General features: G+C 40.4%; 1 protein-coding gene across 4 annotated transcripts in view; it reads right to left on the bottom strand.

Annotated features, from left to right (window-relative positions):
* Window positions 1-15,367, bottom strand: part of PRKCD (protein kinase C delta) — a 140,019-nt gene that overhangs the window by 60,323 nt on the left and 64,329 nt on the right. For all 4 annotated transcript variants that reach the window (XM_040359453.1, XM_040359457.1, XM_040359454.1 and 1 more), the window contains exons 3-6: window positions 10,865-11,064; window positions 8,348-8,408; window positions 2,378-2,537; window positions 1,423-1,454 (exon numbers count right to left, since the gene is read on the bottom strand). In XM_040359453.1, the coding sequence (XP_040215387.1) occupies window positions 1,423-1,454; window positions 2,378-2,537; window positions 8,348-8,408; window positions 10,865-11,064 (453 nt within the window). The remainder of the gene's footprint in view (window positions 1-1,422; window positions 1,455-2,377; window positions 2,538-8,347; window positions 8,409-10,864; window positions 11,065-15,367) is intronic.

The raw sequence follows: 15,367 nt of genomic DNA, 5'->3' as shown, positions 1-15,367 counted from the left end.
GGATTGTTTTTTTTCATGGTCTATTGATTTAATCATTAATGTGGGACTATTTATTCACCATTTATTTTTTCAATTCAATTTTTTCTTTTTCATCACCGGTTGGTTTTTGGAATATTTAGATGCATTTTAGATTTGTGCACTTTATTTTAACACAATTTATATTGTATACCTGTGTTCATTCATTAGGTTTGTCACGGCTTATTTGTTTAGCGCTGTACCTTGTCGTATTTTTTGTCCTCCGAATGCCACATGGTTACTCAAGAGGCACCCTCCCCAACTGGACCTCTTCTCTCCAGGAAAAGACCAGTAGCTCAGGGCTGCATCTATATTCATGCTTTTCATATGAAAAGTTTCACCTCCAATCCAGAAACTTCCTAGGTTTCTTGGATACAGGGAAACTCCAGACAGCATGAGCTGCATCAAAGCACCCTAAACAGGCAGAACTAAACGATCACAGCTCCTGTTAAGCAGACAGCTAAATTCTATTTACCTGCTGCTCCTCTGTTAAGCAGAGGAGCCAAAAACTATTCTAACTATTCTAGCACCTAGCTAGGAGGGTACTACATATTATACTGAAAAGCATTCAAGAGGTGGCAGTATAATCTCCTTGATGCTCGTCAGCCACTCCTGTACTGCAAGTGTTAACAAACACTTATACAAGCTGAAGCTCATGTGAACCAGTTGTCAGAATTGTATTTTGTCACAAAATTTAAACAATGTAACAAGAGGCATAATGAGACAGTGGAAAGAAACAGCTGCCACAGTACACTAAATGCACCTGCAAAAAGCATACAGACCAGCAGCAGAAATCACTTTTTGTTTAGCAAACACAAGAGCAGCCAATGACCAAAAGCACCACCTTGGGCTTAAGACAGGAGGGTCAACAACAGATTAATATTTATTTACTCACTGAAAACTATTTACTTCCCGCTGAGGTGACAGTTAATGAAAAACGACTAAAAGAAGACAACCAAGCTGTTTAAAGTGGTTGTAAAGCCATTTTGTTTACATAATAGAAACCCCTATGTTCCATTAAGTTATGTGCTCCAGAGTATGTTGGCACTCACATGACTGCCTGCCACTCTCCTCCCCTGGTCTGATAACTACAGCAGGAGAGGCTGAGAATACCCAGCTGATGTCAGCCGGGAGGAGTAGAGCAGCTTGTCTGGAATCACTGAAGCAAATCAAAAATGTCAAAAATGTCCATTTCGTTATGCAGTAGTGAAAGATACATCATAGTCTATAAAAAAAAAAAAAAAGTAAAGGATGGGATTGTAAATTCTATTGGAAATTAATTATTTCTGAAAGGTAAATGTTGAAGACAGCCCAAGAGAGATCTGCTGTAAAGTCTAAAATATTTTTTTTAAGCAAAACAAAAAGCTTGGGTTTGTATATATATATATATCCAAGTATTAAACTTACGTCTACATTTGTACCCTTGTTTGTTCAAGCCCCTGTAAAATAAAAAAACACAGTGAGTACTCAGTGGCACTTCCCATGCAGAATAATTTGCTTTCCTGACAAACAGGCCATGCTTTAACCCCCAAATGTATTCTTATAACTAGCAGAAATCTTGACCATTGAATGATCTTGCCTAATAATCTTACATATGCACGGGTCCGCGCACACTAGGCAGCTGAAAAAATGGCAGAACCTCTTGCAGAAAACGCAGTATAAAAATGCTTATAGTGGCTGGTATTGCACAAGCGTTTATGGGCATTAGCTTTTATTTAGTGTTTTTTCCCCAAAACATTACCCTCTGCTCATTTTGCACTATAATCAATGTACAGTTGAAATGCTGAATGCTCCTAAACACTGCTTTTATGCACATTTATAAGCGTTTATGCGTGTCAAGCCGTTTTTTTTTTTTTTCTGCCTGAAAGCTCCTCTCAAAAACACGATTCTTATGGGTTTTTTTCCTGCCTGAAAATGCCTGTAAACTCCCTAATGTGCATGGACAAAATCTAGCATAGAGCTTCTTCTACAGAAAAAAAAAAAAAAAAAAGCCAAAAGCCTGTATAAGCAGCATTTGTTATGACCAGTGTGCATAGGCCCTAATAGTTCTCAACTGCTCCCAGGGCAGCAATTGAGGACAGTAAGCACTGAGAGGGGGGTACCAGCATGAAGCAATCAAACGCTCCCTACAGCAGTTTCCATAACGAAATATTAAAATATCAGGATACCCTTTGTACAGTACATGCTGAAAACTACACTGCTGCCATCTCAAAGCCCACCTAAAAGCTACTGATCACGTCACCAATTACCAAACAGCAATATATTAAAAGTTAAGACACTTTTTAAACAATGTTTTTGGTTAACAAAAGCAGTTTTCAAATTCACGGCTACGTGCTGTTAGGATTGGCCAAGACCTCCTTACCACACAAACTCTTTGCACACAGAGCAAAATGTTGGCTGACCAAAAAATGTGGCAATGAATTCATGGTTCTTAATGTAGTGTATTTTCGCCTGTTTGATGGCTCCTCTCCTCCTGTTTATAGTCACCAAGCCCTCGTCTTCTCGTATGGACTGCTTGCAATCTGTTAGGACAGAACAGGCGACAAAATGAAAGAATGCTACAGATGTACGAGTAATGCTAGACAACAACAAAGCTCGAGATAGCCAACAAGCAACAGTAATGCCGCATACACCCGATCGGTCCATCGGATGAGAACGGTCTGATGGACCGTTTTCACCGGTTAACCGATGAAGCTGACTGATGGTCAGTCGCGCCTACACACCATCGGTTAAAAAAACGATCGTGTCAGTTCAATGCTTCCAAGCATGCGTCGACTTGATTCTGAGCATGCATGGATTTTTAACCGATGGTCGTGCCTACAAACGATCGTTTTTTTTCATCGGTTTGACCAATCGTGTGTACGCGGCATTAGAGTAGCTATTAGTTTAGGAAATCAATAAAAATTAAAGACGACTAAAATATATATTAGTAATGTCAATAAACATTTTGCTTTGCATCAACAAGGCAGTATTTAAAATTCTGTATAGAAATGATAAAAATACATGCAAAGAACTGTAGCTGCCAATATCAGTTAAAAAATTAAAAAATACAATTATTTACAAGACGACAATCTTTTTAGCAGATGTTGCAGAACAATGAAAAGGAGCAAACTACTGCTGTTCGTGCACTTTAAACAACAAAAGATTACAATAAATCACGATATTACCAAAATATTTGCAACATTTGATTTTGTCTTTACAGACCAAACCTATATAACTAACATTATATTTAGCAAACTACACGTAGCCAAAAGACAAAACAGACACATTAAAACAAACAGCAGGACTTCCTCATTGTGGAACACATAGCTTGCTCCACAGTAAAGACATCCAGGTAGGCAGTGCAATAACCCATCCAACGAACAGACAGCACCTTGCATGGTAAGAGATAGAGCTTCAACACGGCTATCCTGGACTGTACTCAGCATAAACACAACAAAGACTAAAGACCTGCTCTGTGTAACTGAAACTCAATGATGTACATGGGAGGGGGAAAGAGACAGAGGGAGTGAGCCAGTATAGTGCTTTAAGGGAAATACAAAAACTGAATAGTGAAGTAAAGATAGAATTACACTAGACTCGCACTAGTGCTGCTGCATAATCATGCATTTTCCGTACGTTGTTGCATGATTTTTGTGTTTTCATTTTTCCTGCGTTTTTTCTTGTAGAAGGGAGAGACTGGTTACCAAAACCCTGACACAAATGCATCAAAAAAGTCTGTGAGGCCAAAAATGGACTATGCTGCACCAAACAAAAAGAAAAAAAAAAAAAAGCACCCGGACCTATTCAAAAATCCCATGTGAAATGTCAAAGGGCACCACAGAGGATTGTCATGTACTGCCAGCTCTTCCCTGCCATGGAGTACCCTACAAATTCAACAGTTTATGATAAACTCTATTTGGCATTCATAGTTCCAACCAAGACTGCATATGTTTAATAATCACCTATTTAGAGTTCCATAAAATTTAGGAACTTCATCCAATTTCATTAGAACCACATGGCATATAGGGACTTGTCAATGGTTATATACCAGGGTGGATAAAAATCAATGATTTTTTTAATTTAAAATCAATTTTTTTTTTTAATCAAATGCTTTTGACGTTAGGAAACTATCTTTGGATACATTTTATTTAAGATACATTAATAATTTGCTTTATTTAGCATTAAATGGAATTAGTTATGTAGCACGAGGCTGTATATTCTGCAATATTTACATTTTTGCCAAACGTATTTAATGAATCCAAGGTCTGCAAGCTGAGATAAACATGTACTGCAATGATGCATTTAAACAATGTCACAGTAACCACGAAATAAAAAAAATAAAAAAAGTTGAGAAAAATTCCTTTATCCCATTGTTTTGCAAATCTATGTACACCACAAACTGTATGATTGAACCGGTTCTGACATCGCCGTTTTACTAAGGGTGCATTCACACCACGATTTTGTCATCCGTTTTTTACTCACGATTTTAGCTTTAAAATCGTACAAATCTGTATGGCAAAACGGATCCATTCACTGCCATTCATTAATTTAGGTCCCCAAGTGCATCCGATTTGATCCGCATACGATTTAATACGATTTAAAATCGTATCAAAAAACGTGTCTGCCCACGATTTTTGGTCCTGATTTGAAATCGTATTACAATCGTGTCCTTTTTTTTTTTATATTGTGGTCAATGTAAATCGTACTGAATCGGATGACTGTGCGATAAATGTACCCGATTTTTTATTACTAGGGTTGAGGGAACCCGAACGGAGGTCCCCGCAAATTCAATAACCAGACCCTTTAGGTCTGGTATGGATATTCAGGGGAACCCCGCCGTCAATTTAAAACAAAAATGACGTGCGGTTCCCGGTAAATATCCATAACCAGACCCTTCAGGTCTGGTATGGATATTCAGGGGAACCCCGCCGTCAATTTAAAACAAAAATTACGTGCGGTTCCCCCTAAATATCCATAACCAGACCCATTATCCGAGCACGTTGACCTGGCCGGCCGCAGAAAAGAGGGGGGGACAGAGTGCGGCCCCCCCTCTCTCCTGAACCGCACCAGGCCACATGCCCTCAACATGGGGAGGATGTCCCCATGTTGATGGGGACAAGGGTCTCATCCCCACAACCCTTGCCCGGTGGTTGTGGGGGTATGCGGGCGGGAGGTTTATCAGAATCTGGAAGACCCCTTTAACAAAGGGGACCCCCAGATCCTGACCCCCCCCCCTGTGTGAAATGGTAATGGGGTACACTGTACCTCTACCATTTCACGAAGGAAGTAAAAAGTATTGTAAAAAAACACACTGACACAAAAGAATAAAGTCCTTTATTAAAAAAAAAAAAAAAAAAAAATCCAGCGCTGAAAAATCCACTCGTTCCCGGCTTCCAGCGTTGTCCTGATCCTGCGACGGGTGCGGGTGATCTCCCGCGATGAGAAGATCCAGCGTCGGGTGATCTCCGCTCCGGCGATGTGAAGATCCATTCATCCGGCGCAGCAGCATCCCGGACCTCCTCTCACCGCTGGGCACAGCCCAGCGAATGAGCGGCTGAAGCGGTGACATTTCTTATATAGAGGAGGCAGAGCCACCCGTCACGTGACCCTGCCCCCTCTGACGTACCTCTGCTACGTCACTGGGGAAGACCATGAAGAGGAAAGGTCTTTCCTCTTCATGGTCTTCCCCAGTGACGTAGCAGAGGTACGTCAGAGGGGGCAGGGTCACGTGACGGGTGGCTCTGCCTCCTCTATATAAGAAATGTCACCGCTTCAGCCGCTCATTCGCTGGGCTGTGCCCAGCGGTGAGAGGAGGTCCGGGATGCTGCTGCGCCGGATGAATGGATCTTCACATCGCCGGAGCGGAGATCACCCGACGCTGGATCTTCTCATCGCGGGAGATCACCCGCACCCGTCGCAGGATCAGGACAACGCTGGAAGCCGGGAACGAGTGGATTTTTCAGCGCTGGATTTTTTTTTTTTTTTTTTTTTAATAAAGGACTTTATTCTTTTGTGTCAGTGTGTTTTTTTACAATACTTTTTACTTCCTTCGTGAAATGGTAGAGGTACAGTGTACCCCATTACCATTTCACACAGGGGGGGGGTCAGGATCTGGGGGTCCCCTTTGTTAAAGGGGTCTTCCAGATTCTGATAAACCTCCCGCCCGCATACCCCCACAACCACCGGGCAAGGGTTGTGGGGATGAGACCCTTGTCCCCATCAACATGGGGACATCCTCCCCATGTTGAGGGCATGTGGCCTGGTGCGGTTCAGGAGAGAGGGGGGGCCGCACTCTGTCCCCCCCTCTTTTCTGCGGCCGGCCAGGTCAACGTGCTCGGATAATGGGTCTGGTTATGGATATTTAGGGGGAACCGCACGTCATTTTTGTTTTAAATTGACGGCGGGGTTCCCCTGAATATCCATACCAGACCTGAAGGGTCTGGTTATGGATATTTACCGGGAACCGCACGTCATTTTTGTTTTAAATTGCCGGCGGGGTTCCCCTGAATATCCATAACTTCAAAAATCTTCTTTTTCCCAGACATTATTTAAAATCAGGATCCGATTTTTTAGTGAAAATTTTGACATACGATTACATACGATTTTGTCACATACGATTCCATCCGATTTAACGGTCCGTTTATCGGATGGTAAAATCGTGGTGTGAACCTAGCCTAACCTGATAGCTTATTATTCTAAATAGGAAACCTTCATTTTAAATAATCAAATATTAAAGATTCTAAATACCAGCAAGAATAAGTTCTTACATTTAAAAAGAGCACCCGTCATTTCAGATCCACCATGGCAGCGCCTGTTAGCAGGCATCCAAATCAGCTGCTGCCGCCACATGCCACTCCTTGTTGTGTTACTTCCGCATCACCAGCTGTACCATTAAAGTGAATGGGACTGTCGGTGAGTCAACAGCGGATCAGAGGAGGAGCTGATGTGGGACAGAGATGACAGTTGCTCTTTAAAAATGATGGTTTAAATCGAGTTGATTTAACTCATGCCTTTTTACTAGTGATTGAAATCAAATGCACCCTGTTATATACACATACAAATTTTAGCCAAAAGCACGATCTAACAGTTTCTAGTTATTGTGCAATTTTAAGGGTATTATCTTTTGTAAGTTCTATGCAGTTAGATCTCCTGAATTGCACAATGCAAATTATGGAGGTTGCTATAGCTGACTCCTGAAAACGCTAGTTGCCTTGTGTCAAAACTCTTGATAAAATGGTAAGTAAACAGATCCGGAATTCCGACTATACTTACTTGCTAATCTGCATACTTTTCCTAAGTTATAGATTCAGAAAGTATTAAAAGAAGTATGGCCGAAGCTCTTTTGGCTATACTCCTCCTGTAGGTCACAGGAGTGCACTTAGTTCTGCAATCCTGTGGTCCAGATTCAGCCAACAGTGGGCAGAACACAGCTATCAACTGACATGGCAGAGCCAGTGCAGGCTCTGCAAGGATCCCGATGATTATGTTGGGATCCACCCAGATGCCTGACTTGTAGCTGGCTCAGCCCCTCAGTGTGCCGATGAGAGCCTGTGCCAGCTGCTCCCAACCCCTCCATAGCCTGGGTGCTCCCGTAAGCACTGGAGGGGAATAGCACAGAGCGGCGACAGTCATCGGCTCGCTGCTCACTAAAGACCAAGAACTGAGCAATCAGCAGTCATGTGGTCTCTCAGTCTTGAAGCTGGAGGAGGACAGCTGCAGAATCAGATGGATCCTGCATCCACATAGGTGAATATTAATGATTTTTATTTATTCCACAATTCTTTTAATACGCTAAAAGAAAACCTCTACAAGAGTGCTATGAATACTGTCAATAGTTCTGAAAATCCTTGCTGTCTGGCTGTCCCTGTATTTTACAGTTATCTGTTATTGTTAAGAATGTAACATAGGGAAGCTATACCATATCTGGGAAATCCAGGTATGTTACAATGCATGCGGTCTGGCTATAACCCCCTGCCAAAGTTATTTTAACCTGCTCTGTGACCATCATCACTTTTTTTCACTTTGGGGCAAGAGTCACAGGCTCCTGCTGTATTGTTTTCTGGCATTTTTTGTGATGACTTGACATATTTGTGTGGTCCAAAGCTGGGGGGTGCACTACTGTTTCAGAAATGAAATGGTTAAGTCAGTTTGTATGTCATGTCCTCTGACAACTTCACACCCAGCATTCTGCTATGTGTGAGATTCTCTGCTGAGAGAACACCGTGCTTATCTCAGAGGAGAAATAATTGAGAGTTCAATACCATACACCACATGGATAGCAAACATCAACAGAACATCAGAATGTACACGGAAATATATATTTTATACTCAGTACTTTAGCATAATTTACCTGTGTCTTCCAGAAAAAACTGCACTGACATTAGCACTTTTGCTTGGGGCTGCAGGTCCAGCTGTAAATGAAAATTATATATGTGAAAAATAAAAAATAAATGTATATGAAAATTTAGACTGAATATACAGTTGTGCTCATAAGTTTACATACCCTGGCAGAATTTATGATTTCTTGGCCATTTTTCAGGGAGTATGAATAACACAAAAAATAGAGTTCATTGACAGACACAGCACTTCCTTATTTCAGAACCATAGGGGTTATATCGCCCCCTACAGGAGCTGGACACCAAGTGAAAAAAAAGACTTGGCTATGCCTATGGGCAGTCCTAGGTGATATTATACACCACCCTCTCTGCTACAGGCCTTCAGTTTAGTAACAAGCAGTATCAGAAACATCAAAACTGATCAGAGGTGTGGGTGCTGTGTCTGTCAATGAACTCAGAGAAACAAATTTTATGGTAAGTCAAAAATCCTATTTTCTCATTCATTGATTGACAGACACAGCGCTTCCTTATTCAGGACCATAGGGACACAAAGCAGGGCTAAACATGAGGGGTAGGACAACGAAAAATCCCAAGGCTAACACAAGAGCCAACCAGGTAACAGGAGCTCAACACAGGACAAGCTGGAGCCCAACCTGAACGATACCCCTTCAAGACGCTCTCAACAGCAGCCCGCAAAACCTTGTGGCCAAAGGAGGCATCCGCAGATGCCAACACACCACCTTTGTAGGACGCTGTGACGGCGTACACCGATGATCAAGTGGCTGCCCTGCAAACTTGAGAAATAGACGCCTGATGACAGAAGGCCCAAGAAGCACTAAGCACCTGAGAAGAATGTGCCGTAACCAGGAAAACACACAAAAAAAAAAAAAAACATTTCTTTCATTCATGGTTAGCGTTTGGCTGAAGTAATTTATCAATCAACTGTGCTTACTCTTTTTTTTTTTGTTTCATAACGTTTTGTTTACTCTTTTTAAATCATAATGGCAACAGAAACTACCCAAATGGCCCTGATCAAAAGTTTACACACCCTGATGATTTTGGCCTGATAACATACACACAAATTGACACAGAGCGGTTTGAATGGGTATTAAAGGTAACCATCCTTACCTGTGATCTGTTTGCTTGTAAGTAGTGTGTGTGTGTGTGTGTGTGTGTGTGTGTGTGTGTGTGTGTGTGTGTGTGTGTATAAAAGGTCAATACATTTCTTGACTCCTGACAGAACCTTGTATCTTTCATCTAGTGCTGCACTGACATTTCTGGATTCTGAGTCATGGGGAAAAGAAAAGAATTGTTTGTTTTTTATTTTCGAAATAGGTTCCTTTAGGCTAGTGCATTGTTGGTTCACTTACCTTTTCCTTCGATTTTCTTCTAAATGTTTTTTTTCTTTGTCTGAATTTCTCACTTCCTGTTTCTCCTCAGTAAGCTTGTCCCCATCATCTGGCTGGGGGTTAGTCAGCCAGAACAGCTTACTGAGGAGGAACAGGAAGTGAGAAATTCAGACAAAGAAAACAAAGAAAAAAAAAACATTTAGAAGGGAAATCGAAGGAAAAGGTTAGTAAACCAACAATTCACTAGCTTAAAGGAACCTTTTAAAAAAATAAAAAACCTTTACAAGCCCTTTAAAGTTTGATCTCATCTGACAGAGCATCCTCTTCCACAAATTTTGCTATTCTCGCAAACTACAAATGGGACGTTTTATGGCTTTTTCAACAATGGCTTTCCTCTTGCCACTCTTCCATAAAGGCCAGATTTGCAGAGTGCACGACTAATAGTTGTCCTGTGGACAGATTCTCCCACCTGAGCTGTGGATTTCTGCAGCTCCTCCAGAGTTACCATGGGCCTCTTGGCTGCTTCTCTGATTATTTGCTCTCCTTGCCCGGCCTGTCAGTTTAGGTGGAGGGCAATGTCTTGGTAGGTTTGCAGCTGTGCCATACTCTTTCCATGTTTGGGTGAAGGATTGAACAGAGCTCCATGAGATGTTCAAGGCTTGGGATTTTTTTTTTTTATATAACCTAATCCTGCTTTAAACTTCTCCACAACTTTATCCCTGAACCGTCTGGTGTGTTCCTTGGCCTTCATGATGCAGTTTGTTCACTAAGGTTCTCAAAAAATCCTTTGAGGACTACACAGAACAGCTGTATTCTACTGAGATTAAATTAAACACAGGTGAACTCTATTTACTAATTAGGTGACTTCTGAAGGCAAGTAGTTCTACTAGGTTTTAGTTAGGGGTATCAGAGAAAAGGGGGCTGAATACAAATGCACACCACACTTTTCAGATATTTGTAAAAAAAAAAATTTTAAAATCCATTTATTATTTTCCTTCCACTACACAATTATGTGCCACTTTGTGTTGGTCTATCACATAAAATCCCAATGAAATACATTTACGTTTTTGGTTGTAACATGACAAAATGTGAAAAATGTTAAGGGGTATGAATACTTTTTCAAGGCACTGTACATACACTGTAGGTAGATAATCACAATCATTGTTAATACTTCACCCTCACCCAAAACTCAGCTTTCCCGTTTCCCTTTTTGCATCGTTCAGCGAGCACAGACACCCCAACTGTGGCCTCAGAGAGTGGGTCCTCAGCTGCCTTCATTAGCACTATCTGGATAACACGGCCCTCATGGATGTGAGCATCAAATGCGGACTTCCAGTCTGGATACATTGTGGGTTTCTTCTGTACCAAGGTCTTTCCTCTTTCTGTAATAAATGCAGATTGGAATGATGAATAATTATTTCTTGTGACAAAGAAATCACTGGTAATTTCTGTCAAGTAGCAAGCATCATCCCATTATTGTTTTTTGAGCTGGCAGTTGGCTTCCTTGTAAAAGCAAACCTACCTAGCAGCCAACTAGCTGCTGGATTGCATTTGCAAGCAGCGATAGGGAACGTCCAACCCTCCTCCTGCCTTCCACAGTTGTACCAGGATCTCCCACCCTACAGCGCTTCTGCTGAGTGATCATAGAGCCCAGCAATGAGTTACTATGATATAACAGCTCAGAAGCAATGATGTCACATCACTTTCAGTTTACCCAGGTGTAAACTTTTTTTTTTACCCATTTTTAAAAATCAAAAGCATTTGATCTCACTGATCTTGGTGTATGCAAATCCTTTTAAGTGCAGAGGAGGGATATGGGGTCTAGACCATGTATCTCTCCATAAAGAGTACCTGTCACATGCCTATTGCAGGCACAAAGGGATGTTTCCATTCCTTGTGACAGCAATAAAAGTGATAAGAATTGCTGCACACAGGTTTTCTTGTGCCTTTACAACCTTGTACACTTTAATTAGACCAGGTCTCAGATTATACCTTTGGACCCTGATGCAGAAGCACTGGCTGATCCATCTGTGCCTCTTCAATGGGTTTCATCCTTTAAATATTTGGGTGTCCAATTCACTAACACACCTTCAATCTTTATTCGTACAAATGCAGGGTAGGTGAAGCACATGGTTTAATTTACTGCTGTCCCTTATAGAGAAGAGGTAATTTTATTAAATTGAAAATACTGCATTACTCCCTATATTTTGTACACAATTCACTGGTTTAGGGCCTCCTCATTCTTCAGTTAACCTGGCTACAAGGAGGGTTTGCTTTCGTTAATTTTATTAAATACTTTCTGGCTGCATGCACATAATTGGCTCAGCTCACAGACAGACATCAGAGGCGGTTTAATTGGGTATCAATGGATATCTCTAAAGCTACCCGATAGCGTCATAATCCTTTATGGCAGTGGTTTTCAACCTGGGGGGGTCAAATAATGATTTGCCAGGGGTCACCGAATCCTGGGCTGTTTCTGAAGCTCGCATCACTCTCCCAGCCTTTTTGCAGCCACCCAGCAGGGCTATCCCTGGAGCACGTGGCCGCCCACTCAGCCTCTTCGCAGGTGCCCGCAGTTTTTCAGTTCTTATAACAGACAGAGGGGAAACATTTGACAGGTAAGGATACATGCAGGAGGCATGTATATCCTTAAAAATCAGCACAATGACAGTAGTTTAGAAAGGATGAGATTGGGTTTACATCCACTTTAAAGATTACCTTCAAAATAATGCATAACGCCTACAGTAGCTCACAAAAGTGAGTACACCCCTCACATTTTTGCAAATATTTTATTATATCTTTTCATGTGACAACACTGAAGAAATTACACTTTAGTACAATGTAAATTAGTGAGTGTACAGCTTGTATAACAGTGTACATTTGCTGTCCCCTCAAAATAAATCAACACACAGCCATTAATGTCTAAACCACTGGCAAGTGAGTACAAAAATGTAAGGGGTGTACTCACTTTTGTGAGATACTGTACTTGACACCCTAAAGGTTTACAAACTTTTAAAACGCAAACATAGCGAAAAGATGGAGATGTGTTTTGCACCAGGAGGGTCACATTCAATTTTTTTGGGCTAGATCATAAAATACAAGATAATTTGAAGGACATTGTTGCTTTTATACACTTTCCCTCACTGTGATCCAAGTACACCCTGAAACCGCTACCTGCCTTTTTGGTTTGGTTGAGCTACTAGAGATCTGCGTATCTTGCTTTACTATACTCAAAAAACGATAGTCTTGAAATTGAAAGCAGGGTTAGAGAAAATAAAAAAACAGAGGGCGCCTCCAGGTTAAACGTTTAAAAGGCTTGTTTAATACACAGACAACAGTGTTAACTTACATAGTAAAATCTTAAAATCCAGTATGGAAATTTACTCATTCGATGCTGGGGGGGGGGGGGGGGGGCGGGTAGAAGGGACGTCGATCCGGGCTAGTTGTTATGCTGATCTTGCTCTCTGGTTGCTCTCCTAAGCCTGTCAGTCCTTTTGCTGTGAAAACAGCTGGTCCGGAGGGATAGTGGAAACGAGGCCCGGAGCTCAGCGTAGGCCGCGGTGACGTCACCAAATGCGACGACGTTTCAAAGCTGGCGCCGTCGGATGACCTAGCGCGCTTCTTTCTCAAGCATGGGGAGATGAATGTGGAAAAGAAAAGTCTATTTGTAAGTGTACAGGCGAGCGCCATCTTGTGGAGAAAAAAAAAAGGAACTGATCCTACCTTTTAGAAATACCACATAAAATACTGCACGCTCAGGACTGGCAGATGGGCATGTTTCCAATGACAGAAAATAAATAAAAACTTGTTTAAAAAAATATATATACATAGATATATGTCTTTGGGATACCTTAGGATGTACAGGAATACCAATAATGAATAAAATAAAATAAAATAAAATAAAAGACACCTAAGACTATTCTCTTAAAAATTATTATTATATGTGTATGGATGTTTAATATATTAACAGAAGATTAGTAGGAACCTAAAAAATATATATACACATACATACATGTATATATACATATACATATACACACACACATATATATATACCTATATACATATAAATACATACACACTCACATGTACCAAGGATAGTATGTATAAAAAATTAAGAAAGATTGTGGTTAGACTTTAATTTAATAAAAAATATCAAGGTAATATGTATTTGGATTTAAGTGATGCATTTAGGGGTCATTTTAGAAAATGTGTTTGTAAAAACTTATCCATACATAAATATTTTTTATTTTTTATTTTATTATTTTTAGAAGGAACCATATTAGTGGGTGGGATTAAAGAAAATAAATAAAATATATGGATGTGTTCATTAAATACATACTGGATCTACACTTTGGAAGCTCTTTCGCCAGGTGGTATGAATGAAATGTTGGAAATTTCCACTCTTCTCTAACCTATTTAATAAACACATCCATATATTTTATTTATTTTCTTTAATCCCACCCACTAATATGGTTCCTTCTAAAAATAATAAAATAAAAAATAAAAAATATTTATGTATGGATAAGTTTTTACAAACACATTTTCTAAAATGACCCCTAAATGCATCACTTAAATCCAAATACATATTACCTTGATATTTTTTATTAAATTAAAGTCTAACCACAATCTTTCTTAATTTTTTATACATACTATCCTTGGTACATGTGAGTGTGTATGTATTTATATGTATATAGGTATATATATATATATGTGTGTGTATATGTATATGTATATATACACATGTATGTATGTGTATATATATTTTTTAGGTTCCTACTAATCTTCTGTTAATATATTAAACATCCATACACATATAATAATAATTTTTAAGAGAATAGTCTTAGGTGTCTTTTATTTTATTTTATTTTATTTTATTCATTATTGGTATTCCTGTACATCCTAAGGTATCCCAAAGACATATATCTATGTATATATATTTTTTTAAACAAGTTTTTATTTATTTTCTGTCATTGGAAACATGCCCATCTGCCAGTCCTGAGCGTGCAGTATTTTATGTGGTATTTCTAAAAGGTAGGATCAGTTCCTTTTTTTTTTCTCCACAAGATGGCACTCGCCTGTACACTTACAAATAGACTTTTCTTTTCCACATTCATCTCCCCATGCTTGAGAAAGAAGCGCGCTAGGTCATCCGACGGCGCCAGCTTTGAAACGTCGTCGCATTTGGTGACGTCACCGCGGCCTACGCTGAGCTCCGGGCCTCGTTTCCACTATCCCTCCGGACCAGCTGTTTTCACAGCAAAAGGACTGACAGGCTTAGGAGAGCAACCAGAGAGCAAGATCAGCATAACAACTAGCCCGGATCGACGTCCCTTCTCCCCCCCCCCCCCCCCCCCCCAGCATCGAATGAGTAAATTTCCATACTGGATTTTAAGATTTTACTATGTAAGTTAACACTGTTGTCTGTGTATTAAACAAGCCTTTTAAACGTTTAACCTGGAGGCGCCCTCTGTTTTTTTATTTTCTCTAACCCTGCATACATGTTTGGAGTCCCTGCTCTGGTCTCCCCTGCCTTGGAAGGCTTGCCCTAGGACAACGATTTTGGGACCATCAGCTCATCACAGAACAGTGTCTCTCCCTCCAAGAACCATCGCATCACTCATTATTCCCAGGTTCATATTTTTCTTATTTTATTTTTGTCAATTTTTCAATTTGCTTTATTAT

Source organism: Rana temporaria, chromosome 7 (assembly GCF_905171775.1).
Source record: "Rana temporaria chromosome 7, aRanTem1.1, whole genome shotgun sequence".
Classification (NCBI taxonomy): Eukaryota; Metazoa; Chordata; class Amphibia; order Anura; family Ranidae; genus Rana; species Rana temporaria.
This window is presented reverse-complemented; position numbering and strand designations above follow the sequence as displayed.